The 14,671-nt window shown below is 41.9% G+C and overlaps 1 protein-coding gene across 2 annotated transcripts in view; it reads left to right on the top strand.

The window, feature by feature from the left end:
• Positions 1-14,671, top strand: part of LOC124594833 (P2R1A-PPP2R2A-interacting phosphatase regulator 1) — a 61,774-nt gene that overhangs the window by 29,761 nt on the left and 17,342 nt on the right. Inside the window, exon 4 of one of the 2 annotated variants that reach the window (XM_047133281.1) lies at positions 9,311-9,513. In XM_047133281.1, coding sequence (XP_046989237.1) covers positions 9,311-9,513 — 203 coding nt within the window. Of the gene's footprint in view, positions 1-9,307; positions 9,514-14,671 lie in introns of both variants that reach the window. The other variant, XM_047133280.1, reaches the window with a different exon arrangement.

Raw genomic sequence — 14,671 nt, 5'->3', positions numbered from 1 at the left:
AGTAACCCTCTGTGAGATGGTACTGTGACCACTGACTGGAGCAGGATTGTTGAAGACCTGCTGACAGGTCTCCTCAACAGTGGAACCCCCTCACACTTTAGTGTGGCACATGGCATGTTCTCAGCCATTGATCTTTCCCTCTGTAGCCCTGGAATCCTCCCATTCATTCAATGGAGAGTTCATGACAATTTTTACAGCAGTGATCATTTTCCAGTCGTTTTTATTTTCTCCAGCATCACTCGCTTGGTCGCTCTCCTCCTCTAATGTGGATTGAGATGCCTTTTCTTAGGCTGCCAACCAAACCGCTTTACCTCATGAAAGCACTGGTGAGTCTGTACAGTGTTTGACTGACACCACGCTTTCGCCAGTTGTTTCGACGAATCCTTTTTCCTCGGGTTCTCCCTGATGGAAGACTGCCCCTTAGTGGAGCCTTGAAATTGCTGTGGCTATTAACGATTGCTGTTGTGCCCTCCAATGCTACAAACAGCGTCCATCTCCTGGCCTCTAAAGGGCTTCATGCCTGGGCCCATTATCTTCTAAAACACCAGAAATGGGTTAGTTGGAAACCATGTCACTGCCATACTCCCTTTTTCTCAGGAATGGGCAAATATCAGGTGCATTTTTGCTTCCTTCTGCAGGTGTCCTTGGGAATTTCCCAGAATAGTGTTATTCCCAGCCTGGACTCTATTGCTAAGCATTTTACTCAGCATTTTGCATAGGCCTCAGCGTTGGTCCACTATCTGCCTGCATTGTGTCTTCTCAAACACCATCTGTAATGACTCCCGTTACCTTTTGTTCCCTGTTACCTTATAATGCCTCATTTGGTGGTGGGAGTTTGCCAGCATACTCGCTCTCTGCCCTGACACGACTCCTGGACTGGATCAAGTGCACAACCAAATGCTTCAGCACTTACTGATGGCTAGCCTACATAATATACTTGCCCTTTTGAACCATCTCAGAGGTGAGGAGAAATTCCCTTCTCAATGGGAGAAAGTGTTGTTATTCCAGTTTGGAAACTGGGTAAATTGCCTCTTCAGATGGACAGTTATCGTCCGATCAGTTTTACCAATGTCCTCTGAAAGTTACTTGAATGCGTGGCGAGCTGGAGGCTGTATTGGATTCTTCAATCTTGGATCTTTTGGCTTTGACCCAGGGTAGTTTCCACCGAGGCTGCAGTACTCCAGATAATTTAGTCCACCTGGATTGTGCTATCTATCTGACTTTTGTTGGATGTCAACATCTTGTAGTAGTCTTCTACGATCTGCATAAAGCTTATGATTACACATAATGCCACCACATCCTTTTCACCTTGCACAAGTGGGCTCTCTATGACCCACTCCCATGTTTTATCTGGAACTTTCTTTCATGTTGCACTTTCAGGTAGATGTTTGCATGTCTCATAGCACCTCCCATCTGCAGATGAATGGGGTTCTGCGGGGTTCTGTTTTGACTGTCTCTCTCTTTTTCAGTGGCCTGCTGGGGCTGTGGGACCTACGGTGTCTCCCTCTTTGTATGCTGAGACATTTGCATTCATTTTTGTTTGTCTGCGATGGGCATTGTTGAATGCTGAGTGCAGGGAGCAATTCACCAAACACTATCTTGGGCTATCACTCATGGCTTCCAGTTGTCAGCTGCTAAGACCTGTGTTATGCGTTTCTGTAATCGCCGTACAGTGCATCCCCATCCAGATCTGTACCTTTATAGCCAGTCCCTCAGTGTGGTGGACTCTCATCATTTTTTGGGTCTGGTCTTTGACGCCTGGTTGACATTGCTTCACAATTTTCGTCAACTAAAGCAGACATGTGGGTACCTCCTCAGTACTCCCTGATGTCTCAGCGACACTAGCTGGGCCACGGGCCACTCTACTCTGATACGGGGTCTATACAGCATTGGTCAAGTTTTGTCTAGATTACGTAAGTCTTGCATACAGCTCAGTATCACCTGTGATGTTACAGATGCTGGACCTTGTACATCATTGTGTGGTATGACTGGAAGCTGCTGCCTTTCAGACTAGCCCCATGACCAGCCTCCTAGTGGAGACTGGGGTTCAATCATTGTGGTTTCTGTGCCACAGTGGTTGGTTACTTATGTGTTCTGCATCCACTGCTCTGTAGAGCACCTGAACCACCATCTCCTCTTTCCAGATATGGAGATCCACCTTCCACAATGGTGGCCCAGGTCTGGGCTTACGATCGCCATCCATATCCAGCCTTCCCCTCTACCATCTCATTCCTGGGCCTGCACATATAAACCTCTATGGTGCATACCTCGTCTAAAACTCTGTCTTGACCTGTCACAAGCTCCAAAAGATTCTGCTTATCCTGTGGTGCTCCACTGCCAATTCTTCTCCATTCTTGGCACATTTTGGGGTTCAGAAGTTGTGTATACTGATGTCTCAATGATTGGCTCCTCACCAGATGGCTGTAGTGCAGAGTTGGTAGCCATCTCTCATGTTCTTGAGCATATCCTTTCCCACACCGGTGAATCCTTCCTCATATGTAGCGACTATTTGAGCAGTCTACAAACTCTTGACCAGTGTTACCATTCCCATCCCTTGGTCTTGACTATCCGGGATTCCCTTTTTGCCCTTAAACAGTGTGGGTCCTCAGTGACCTTTGTCTGGATCCTGGGGAATGAACTTGGTGACAAGCTGGCCTAATTGGCTACCAGCAAGCTGCCTTGTCAGATCGGTATTTCGGAATTGCACCTCTGATCAGTATTACACCTTGAAGTTAGGGATAAGGGTTTGGAATACGGAATTGTGTACTCTGAATTTTCCTAACAAACTATGGAAGATAAAGGAAATCATGAATTCACAGAGGTCCTCCATGCCGGCCTCTTGCAAAGGACTCAATCATCCTTTGCTGCCTCTGTATCAGACATTTGACTGGCTCAGGATCATCTCCTCTGTCAGGAGTATTCACCCTACTGTCGTTGTGGTGAGTGTTTGACAGTGTTCCACATTTTGCTTGACTTTACTTACCCAGCTGTACTCTGGCTGACTCTTGCCTCCTCTGCCCTGAACAGGCGGCAGCTGTCTGGGCTTCGTGGTACGTCCCAGCCTTCGCCCTACCCACTCTTTTGCTGTTCTTTCCCCTTGTGTGTTCTGTCTGACTTGATGTTCTTTCTCTGTTTTCCTGTGCATGTCTCTCCTGTCCATGTTGCTAGTCTTTTGTGGGTATTGTTGGGTGGGGTGTCTCAATTACATGGCAAGTGGTGTGTGCCCCATTACACTTTCTGTCTTTGGCAGCCTCCAACTGCTCCCTGGATGGGACACCTCACCCGCCTTTCTCCCTTTTTTCCCGTTTTCTTCTTGCTTGTTCATTTCTCTAGGCTTTTTTGACCTTCAATAAACCATGGGGTTTTCTTTTCCTGGGTTTTGTGCACTAGGCCCTTCTTTGGTGTGAAGTTTTGCTGACTTGCCTGTTCCAGGTAGAGGGATTGATGACCTCTTGGTTTGGCTCCTTAAACGAACCAACCAACTATATGGTTGAATCGTATTTCTCTGTCATTTGACAGTGTCCAGGTCTTGCTGCTGTAGACAAGTGTAGACGCTATCATAGTTTCATAAAATTTTAGTTTCTTTCCTCACCTTATTTTTGAAGACCGTAACACAGTATGAACGTAAAAAAGGAATTCAGCTGCAGCAAGATTTATAGTCTTGATGATACTAGAGGTACACTGTCCAGTCATGTTAATGTGACCACCTGTCAAAGACCTGAATAACCAACTTTTGCAGTGCGAACAACTGCGAGATATGTAGGAAGATTGTCAGTGAGGTGCTCGAAGGTACCAACAGTGATGTGGTGACATTCCAAGTCCTTTTCTGTGGCCTGCACTCGGTTTCTTGCTTGAGAATCCATGGCACATACAGCTCAATTGATGTGGTCTCACAGATTTTTGATTAGATTTAAATCCAGAAGTTTGTTGGCTGGGGGAATATAGTAAACTGATCCTGGCCATCTTTGAGCAATGCACATACACTGCGAGCTGTGTCACATATTGCATTGTCTTGCTAGTGGATGCCATTGTACAGAGGAAACGCACTGCATATAGGGGTGGACATAGTCCCCAGGGATAGATGCGTACTTGTGTTGATCCATAGTGCCTTCCAGAATGATAATCACCCAGCGAATGCCACAAAAACTGTCCCCAGTCCATAATGCTCCCTTCTCTGGCATGGACTCTTCAGATGATCATTGCAAGCAGTTTGCTTTCAGATGTTTCGTGCCATACACACCAATGTCCATCTATCATTTGAAAATGCCACCTGTCACCACTCAATGGAGGTCCAGCTTCAGTATTGGTGTGAAAATTAAATACGTGGTTGGTGATGAACAGCAGACAGCATGGGTGAACGGACCAGGTGCCTGCTCTGGTGGTCCATATGCAGCAGTGTTCACTGAACAGTCATTGAGGAGGCACTGTTGGTAGCCCCTGGTTGATTTGGGTGGTCAATTGCGTAACAGTTACAAGTCTATTTGCCCATACACATCTCTGCAGCTGTCGTTCGTCCCTGTTTTCTATGGCCCATGGTGCACCACACTTGACTTGGCACTGGTTTTGGATAGCACCATTTTGCAGTGCACAGTACTCATTAACCATGGTGGTAACCTTTTGCATGCATATAACTAACTATCCACCATTACAGTGCAGTTATTGTTAAAAGAAGAAGAAATAGTAGTTCTCATGACCAACCAGGAAATGCCACTATGTATTTTTCTTTATTTGAGGGGATCTTTTATTGTCTTGGTCACAAACTACTATTAGAAGAAAAGTTCAACACTGTGATGGCAGGGGGACATTAAATATTCTGCTGAAGTGACATTTCATGAACAAGAAACAGAAAATAGTTCTTGAAACTATGTAATGCAATTCATTACTAACTATTGCTGAAGATTTATGCTAATTACCTGTCCACTACCAGGAGCATAGGGTATAAATTTCCTAGGTCTGCAAATGACTACACATAAAGTGCCTGAAACCATGTCAACCATAAACACCAGTAACTTCCTTTCCTACAAAAAATCCTCAACAGGTCCACTGCTAACTCTCTCAGCAAACCTAAACAAGACCATCTCCATCCAATTTCACAATTACCATGAAGTTCCAAAGCATATTCTGTAACCAGCTATTACAGGGAGTAGCTATAAGTTCATGGGTCTTCAATTAGAGTACAAACCATACTAGGAACATCACATACTTCGTATTGTGTAGAGATTGAGCTTGGCTGCTTCTGAATTAAGAACCATTTCTCACATTTTTGACGAGATCACACATGCAGCCACTTGGGCCTGCTCTTTCCATGATACCTTCTGGAAGTAGTCTTTTTCACAAAGTATTAAATCCCTTAGGAAAGAGTGATTTGAATAATTTATTGTGTAAATCCAAGAAGCTGTATCCACAAATTGTTAAGGCCATTTGGAATGCCTACCACTGTTTCACAGTACATATCTTCCCTAATGTGCATTGTTATAAGAAAACCCCAGAGTATTGTAGAACTTCACACAGAAGACAAGACATAAGAATGACATGGTACAAAGAAGTGCCAAGTACATTTCATGCCTAAATTTTCATCTACTTCCCACTGAACTTAAATGTTGAAGAAACAGAGTTCCCTATTTAAAACAAAACTACAATATTTTAACTGACTTGACAGGGGTTTTTGGTGAAACTTTGTAACTATTATACAAGAAACACATTTTCTTTTCTATTTTATTCAAGTTTTCTGCTGTGTTATGATACAAAGTATCTACAGCTACCAAAGAAATAAAATGTTAGTTCAGAATTTGTGATCTGTGTATTATCTGGTTTCCAGGTGCCGGCAGATTCATGGTGCTTGCATCATCTGCCATATAATTGTTGAGCAAAAAGTTTCAGTTCTTTAATACAAGTCTCATTAAGTATCTAATTGATTTCTGACACGTTCTTAAATATTTCTAATTGTAATCATACTGATTGAGATCATTACTGTATGATTCTAGTTAATACCTGTAAAATGTATTAAAAATTAAAAGAATCTGCAGCCTGAGGTTTATGCACTGAAAAGGCAAGTGAGTGATGAAGTTATACTCATTCACAAGCAGACTGTGCAAAAATTGTTGCAACTCGATTATGTTAAGCATGCCCAGACATCAAAAGCTCTCTTTAAACTTCTGATTTTAATGGACCTTATGTGGGAACTGAAGCTACTTCTACTGGCACGTGAATACTTTTGCCTCCTCACACCAGTAACCCCACACAATCCTATGCTTTACTTACTCTCCAAAGTCCACAAACTCAACCAGACAGCTCTCTGAACTGGTCGTCCCATTGTGGCTGGGTGCAATGCTCCAACAGAACAAATCTCTGCCATTGTTGATGAATGCCTCCAAACTATTGTCTGTAATCTTTTACATTCAAGATACTGCTCACTTCCTTCATCACCTCTCCATTGTTCCTGTCCCATTATCACCTGCCTCCTTGTTGGTCACTGGACTGTGACATCCTTGTTCACCAACATCCCCCATGCCCATTGCCTTGCGCCCATGGAACACAACCTTTCCCAACATTGTCCTGATACCAGACCCATCACTGCATTCCTAATCCTCATAGCCAACCACATCCTGATGCACAATTATTTCACTTTTGAAGGCCAAATGTACAAACAAATCTGTCATACTGCCATGGGTACTCGCTTGGCACCATCCTATGCCAACTTATTGATGGACCACCTGGAGGAATCCTTCCTATCTAGTCAACAACTGAAACCTCTTGCATGGCTCAGGCTCATTGATGACATTTTGAAGGATAACATTTGCTGTTTCCTCTGTAACTTCAACACTTATTCCCAAATCTGTTTCATCTGGTCCTTCACAAATCATTGAGCCAACTTCTTGGATGTCAATCTCCATGTCTCAGATGGGTCCATAAATATGCCTGTCCCATCAGGCACGCCAAACACCAGCAGTACCTCCACTTTGACAGCCGTCACCTAATACATGTCGGAAAGTCTCTTCCTTACAGCCTCACCATCTGTGGACACCACATCTGCAGTGGAAAGCAGGATTTCTCAAAATATACAGATAACCATACCAGAGCCTTTACTGACAGACAATATCCTATTCAGCTCATCCATAAATAAGTCTCCTGTGCCATCTGCTCCTCTGACACCAGTAAACCTGTTAACTGGCCACTGAACAACACTCCTTTGATCACAGAGTGTCACTCTGGCCTTGAAAAGCTCAACCACATCCTTCACCAGGGTTTCAACTACCTCAAGTTATGCCCTGGGATGAAGGATATTCTACCCAAAGTCCTACTTACATCCCCCAAAGTAGTGTTCTGCCACCAAAGCAACCTACAGAATATCCTTGCCCATCCTTATACCAATCCTACTCCTAATCCTACATCCTATGGGTCGTTCTCTTGTGGTTGGCCCAGGTGCAATACCTGTCCCATACACCCACCCACCATGTCCTACTGCAGTCCAGTCAAAGGCATTTCATACCCAATAAAATGAAGGGTCCCATGTGAAAGCAGCCTTGATATATATCAGCTAAGCTAAAATTATTGTACAGCATTCTATGTGGGCATGACAAGTAACCAACTGCCTCCTCGCGTGAATGGCCACTGCCAAACTGTGGTGAAGTGCAAACTTAACCATCCCGCTGCTGAACATGCAGCACCCACTTCACAAATGTCTTCAACAGCTGCATCAATATGCAGGCCATTTGGATACTCCGTTCCAATGTAAGTTTCTCTGAACTACGGAGATGGAAATTCACTCTCTAACACATCTTGTGCTCTCACAATTCTCCTGTCTTAAACCTCTGCGTACCCGTTCCCACTGGCTCACCTTGCTTTTCCCTTCTCTCTTCTGTCAATACCACTCCTTCTCAGTCCAGTCCAGTCCCCCACCACTCTTCCTCCTCCTCCTCCTCCTCCTCCTCCTCCTCCTCCTCCTCCCCCATGCAGGCATATTCTCCCTCACCTTCTCTCCCTTCCTCTCCCCCCCCCCCCTTTTCCCCTCTTTTCAACCCCTCTCCCTTCTCTCTCTTCTGCCTCTTCATCTTTGCCTCCCTCCTTTTTCTCCCTCCCCTGTTTCTCCCTTCAATTTCTTCCCTCTTCCTACATCTCTTTTGTTGTACCCTCTGTATTTTTTTCACCTTGTTGTGAGCCCACAAAGTCGCCTGTCTAAAGACCTGCATCTTTCCCACTGCCTCCTCTTGCATTCTTCCCTATCCCCTCCCCACCTCCATCAGCCATCAGCTGAGGCAGCTGCTTTCAGCAGTCAAGTATCAATAATTAAATTTGTTGTGACCACAGGAGTGTGTGTTTGGGTGTCTGTCTGGTTGTGTGTTGGTATGTGTGTACCATTGCTGGAAAAAGAGCTAGTGCTCGAAAGCTAGTGCGAGTGCTGTGCTCCATGCAGCGATCCGCTTTAGGTGAATTGTTGCCTTACCCTTATTTTATGTATTGCTCAAAATACTTGCAGAACTATTCTAAAGGATTTAGATTGGTTGTCAAGTAGTTTTGGGAACCATTTCTATTGAGACAAACAACCTCTTAAAAAGTAATAAACTGATGGCGTACTAAATTGTAGTAAAATAGCATGTCACTCTAAACCTCAATATGCCTGTTGTAACTTCCAAAAACCTACTGAATATTGTGATGATTAATGTTACGAAAGGATGAAGGAGTTTGCAGTAACCAGAATATTATGAAATGGTTAATCTCCAGTGTTATATTTGTGTTCATATTGATGGTTCCTCGTGAACACATGAAGTCTACTTTTATAATCTTGAGATTAGACATTGTACCTCATCTGTCAGTAATAATGCTTGATTCGCCACTCTTCTCTAGCCTCATTTTCCATTGAAGCTTTTATATTTAACCTGTTAGTTCTGGAATTAGAATCTAGACTTTTAGGTCCTTTCCTTCTTCTGGATCTGATATAATGAATCTCCCATTACCTCTAGCACTTCAAAATCTCACTATCCTTTTTAATTTTTTAATACCTGTTTACCTTCTTCTCTCAGTGACAGAACCATTAAAAGCTTTAAAACCAAGAGGTTCAACTGGATTTTCTAATTTGTGTGCTGGACAATTCAGCTTCAGATCTTCCTGTTTTGACTGTTGGTTAATAGGAACTCTTGTCTCAAATATTGTTGATTTTTCAGTTCCCAGCATTCATCTTGATTTGAAATTATTTACTGCCTGCATTCCTTCTTGGTTTTCCTAACAAATGTGTACCGGCAGTATAGGCTAAAAAAGTTACATCTATAAAATGTAATGAAAATGTAACTGTATCTTTATTATTTTACAGCAGCAGGAGCAGAATGAAGCAAATCGACGTATGTTGCAACGTTACATTGATCATCCCTTGCAACTGTCACTTCCAAATACTGGAGGACCACCTGTGTGTTCATCACCATCACCAACAAGACAAGGTCTTGGAAGACAATGCTTTTCACCAGGCTTTTTCAAGAACAGCTTATCACCAAGCCCAACAAGAAAGGCCTTTGCCACCAGGTATGTTAAAAGAGTTCCAAATGCTGCATTATTAAACTATTTAGCTCAGTGTAATGGTATTTGTGATGCAGACACCACTATTAGTCAGGAAGGTCACTTGTGCCCCAGAACAGTGTGTGCAGGAACTGTGGGTTGTATTCTATCAGTGCCATAGCGAGTGCAAAGTCAGAAGATCTCATTCAGTATAAACATTCTTTATTCAGCATGACTTCTGTACAAGAGGTCATTGTCAGCATCTTGATTGCTTGTTTGGTCATCCAGGCAGCGGTGTGCTACCTCATCATGACTCCTTGGTGTTCATGGCCCTCCACCAGCAGATGTTATGTTAGACAGTTGGCTGCTGCCTCAGCGGAAGGGCAGCAGCCGTGCTGACACAAGGGAGGCATCACCCGACAAACTTACAATGTGCACCTTTGAGCAGCAAGACAAGCACACAGACATCTTGCACTGAATCCAAGAACCTTGGAGTCACCCAGAGTTCTGAATGGAGTCATCCTAGATATGACCTCTACTCAGTGGCAGTGGCTCAAAACCCGGAACGATCAGGTCTAGTGGTGGCTCATAGACCAGTGGCTACCTGATGATGCTGCTTAGCAAGGTTGAAGCTGCTCGGCCTGACAATGGACTGATGGCTAGTGTGGAGACTGTTACAGAAGGGGCTGTAGTTGGAAGTCAATGAACCAGTCAAAGTACAAATGCCACTAATGGCTGGGTGGGTGAGCAGTTGTAGTTGTTCTGACTTGCTGTGTTGTAACGGGAGCCCGCCTGTCGTGTAAGTGGCTACGGAAGTGCAACATTGTCCGTGGCGTGTGAAAATCCAGCCTACCACTATGGCAGACTGCTGTATTGCAGAATGCTACATCAGCAGTAATCTGGCACCCATTGACAGGATTTCGTAGACGAATCGCCGACACGCCTCTCAGTGGGTTGCGAAGTTTGGTCTGTGGTTGTTACTGCTACAACAGTGATGTACTGTCAACACGTTACCTGCTGTATATGAGATTTGGTGTGTACATTTGCATTTTTCTATATCCCTTCCCCTCACCATCCTTTCCCCATCCCCAATTAGCCTAGCGATATCACTTATATTTGATTATTTTTCTCTACCAAAAAATTAAAAAAAAGACTTCACATATTATGTTTGCAGTTCTCAAATTATGTAAGCTTTCAGTTTGTGTTTGGGTTTCTTTCTTTTATTCCCAATTCCTTATGCCAAATGGAGAATATGTCTTGCTTCTGATGTGTCTGCATTGCTGTGAAGTTTGGAGATTAAAATAAAAAGTTTTAGAATTGCAGAAAATTAGCCAAAACAGGCTCATTGTATTCCCAGCAAGTTACCTATAACATGCAGTCTGAGCTAAATCTTGGAGAATTTCTTAAAAATTGTTTCAAAAAATCATATATTTAATTCATATCTATTATAATCTGCTGCAGGACTTGAGCACTTGATTGTCTCGCACATTTGAATGTATTATGGCCTCTGAATGTGGTAAAAAGTTCCTGAAATGTCTTAACAGAGAAGGATAGGAAGTTATGTGGCTGAATGCTGCAACACAAACTGATTGAGGAAACCACTACAGAAATGTATAGTAAAAAAGTAAACTAGTGTTAATCAACACTGGAAGAAGAGATTGAAAACTGTACTGCTGACACCAGGGGTGTGGAAGAACTGGACGACACATCAAATAAACTGGAAAAAAAAGAGAGAGAAAAAAACCTCCTAATTCAGATAGAACTCTTTATTGTAAATATATGTTGGAGAAAGGATAAAGGATGATACTAATATTGAAAGGAACATAAGCATATTCACTCTGTGCTAAGATGAAAATCACTGGTTTTCAGGCAATAGTTGAAAAGGATTGTTTCTTCAAAGGTAGGTCATGTATCGACACAGTTTATTCTTCACAGCATATTGCAAAAAATTATAGGAATATGATCTGTAAATATATGTAGCTGTTACAAACTCTTTAAAGATCTTTGAAACAGTTGTCTCTCTCCACCTATGGAATATGTTGCAAGAGAGAGCAGAGGAGTGCCAAATCTTGTAATGAAGATAACCAAAAGTCTCTGTATACCAACTGCTTCATTAATATGTTGGTGATGGTTAGCACAGAGTCATTAAATATTAACTAGGTTGTTACATAAGAATATTACCTATCAGGTATTCTGTTCATTTATTATTTGGATGAATTAATCAACTCTTCATTGGTCATTAGTGAATGAAATCATCCATTTCTGTTTATATGCAATGTGAATGACTTCCCAAGATTTCTAGGCATTAATTGCTTTATTACCATGTATGCTGATGACCCATTGCAATGCCAGTAGTGATATTGAATTAACATGTTTAAAAACATATAAGGCACAGAGGCAGTTGTACAAGAATGGCACAAATGCAACACTTAAGCAAAATATTGTAGCTAATTAGGGCCTGATTGAGAAAAAACGCACAGCAGAATCATCAGTATGGCTAAACAATAAAGTGACATTGAAAATACTGACATTATCTCCCATTTAAGACTTAAGATAAAGTATGTTCTTAATTCATAAACTGTAAATCATACGGAGGGGCGGAACATAAATTACATTGATGTGAGCTTGTGGGTTGCTGTGTAACAGCTAAGTGCATATTGGCTTTTTTGCCAAATGATTCTTTCCGAATTTTGCTGAGTCCACTGCAGGAAACAATGTATCACTAGTTTTATACTGTGTTAAGTGATCAGAATGAACTACAATCTTCTGATCTGGCAGATGTAATTTGACATTGACAGACAACATGAAATGTAATATCTGAGATGATTCATCCCAGTGCCCCATAAATTTCTTAGTTTTGCCAATACTTGGTATAATGTTGATCTGTTACAGTAGCCTTTGGACTTCCAGAAACTCGTTCTAAATGATTGCCAAATTCTTTCACAACTGTCATGTCTTCAGTAGGGATCATAATAACTGATAAATGGCCAAGGTAGATAAAATGTATCGGTTATTTCAGGCTGTTATGCAGAACAATTCAACAATATTGGGTGCTACAGTCTCAACATTTGAAGAGAGATATTTGATCTTTGGCCTTGTGCTCTCTTAGTGCACAGATATCTTAGACATCTTTCATTCATTGGGGATGCCAATAATGGCTCGTGATGCACACTTGCATAGTGCTTTCCCCATTTTATTTCATAAAATGTCTTGTAATAACATGCAATGAGGTAGCCAGTTTCTTACAGTCGGGAATGGATTCTTGTGCCATTTTTAATTCCTCAATAAGAACATAATCTACTACCAGGATCTTAATTTTCATACTCAAAGCATCTGCATTATAGTTTAACCTTGCCAGGCTCTTGTGTTTGATTATGTAGTTATATTCACTAAGTTTCAAAGCCCATATTAAAAATCTGCTGCTCTGATCTGTTAAATTCAAAACCCGCGTGGTCTGTAATTACTGTGAACTGTCACCCATATAGGTAACACTGAAAGTAATGGGTGATAAAAGTTTCCTTCTGTCATGCTGTAGTTTTGTTCAGCTTGATTCAGCTGATGTGACGCATAACCAGTTGGTTTTTCTTCGCTGTCTTGTAATTGACTCAAAATGCAGCCAATAGCTATGTTGTCAGCATCTCACAACAAGATAAAAGGTAGCACAATATCCAGATAAGATAAGAAAGGTGAACATGAAGAATTCCTTTCAGTTTTAAGATGGCACTCTCTGTTTGTTGTCTAGACAAAAGGAGTTTATTTCTTTAGAAATTTTGTGAGTGGTTTCTTGGTGGCTGCACAGTTTTCCCACATATGGTGGTAGTAATTTGTTAAACTGAGAAATGATTGCAATTTTTCTCGGTGCTGGAAAATTGGTCACTGAATCCGTTAACCACGGATCTGATCTTACACTTCTGCCAGAATTATTTGGGCTAGATAGTGCACTTGTGGTAGCATGGAACTGCGCTTTTCTAATTTCAAATTTAAATTAGCATCACTAAAATGAATTAGCACATTTCTCAGTCATTATGCGTGTTCTCTCATCATACTTGAAAAAATAATCACGCCATGCAGATAAACTAGAACATAGTCAGCTTTAAACCCTGTAAGAATAAATCCACAAAAAACTGAAATGTAGCAGGACCATTTTGGAGGCCTAAGGCCATCCTTAGGTATTCATAATGCCCAAATGGCAAACAAAAGCTATCTTTTCCTGATCTTACAGAGCTATAGAAATTTGATAGTAGCCAGAGTGCATATCTAAGGTGGCGAAAAATTTGCATTTGCCAAGGTGATCCTTGGAAGGGTCCTTCTTGAACGCTCTCATATCTACACAGATCGATAAACCATTTCTCCATTATTGATTTCCTTCAGGTCAACCACTGTAGGTGAAGCCCAGAGACTGGAAAGAGGTTGAATTAATCATACTTCTAGCAAATCTGAAATATTTTTCTCCACTATGGGCTGCAAGTGATAAGGTAAGCAACAAGGTTTCTGGACCGCAGGCGTACCATCACCTGTAGGGTCCCATAGTATGTTAAGGAAGTTATTGAAAGCTGTTTCTTTTCTTCAGACAAACTTGCAAACTTGGCTAGAACAGGGTACAATACTTCCTGATCTGTCTTACACAGGTGTTTTCAATTTCCGCTTTTACAGGTGATGTAACTGTTCTTTAAGGCTGTTTGTTTTCTTGGTATGCTGTTATCTAATCAGTATTTAATTTACACACTTTGGCTTGTGAGGTACCTCAGGAAATTTTAACACATCTGCTTCAAAAATCATCCATGGTCAATGACAAAAATGGACTCTCTTCTGTCTTACTCTGTCAAGATAAACTGTGCTTCACATGCACCTGTTCACTATGTAAATCTTTATTTCTTCTTAATGGATCCACTAACAAGGGAACCTCTCCATCGCACCCCCCTCAGATTTAGTTATAAGTTGGCACAGTGGATAGGCCTTGAAAGACTGAACACAGATTAATCGAGAAAATAGGAAGAAGTTGTGTGGAACTATGAAAAAAATAAGCAAAACATACAAACTGAGTAGTCCATGTGCAAGATAAGCAACATCAAGGAGAATGTGAGCTGAGGAGCGCCGTGGTCCCGTGGTTAGCGTGAGCACCTGGGGAACGAGAGGTCCTTGGTTCAAGTATTCCTTCGAGTGAAAATTTTAATTTCTTTATTTT

The sequence above is a fragment of the Schistocerca americana genome, chromosome 2, assembly GCF_021461395.2.
Source record: "Schistocerca americana isolate TAMUIC-IGC-003095 chromosome 2, iqSchAmer2.1, whole genome shotgun sequence".
NCBI classification, from domain to species: domain Eukaryota; kingdom Metazoa; phylum Arthropoda; class Insecta; order Orthoptera; family Acrididae; genus Schistocerca; species Schistocerca americana.
This window is presented reverse-complemented; position numbering and strand designations above follow the sequence as displayed.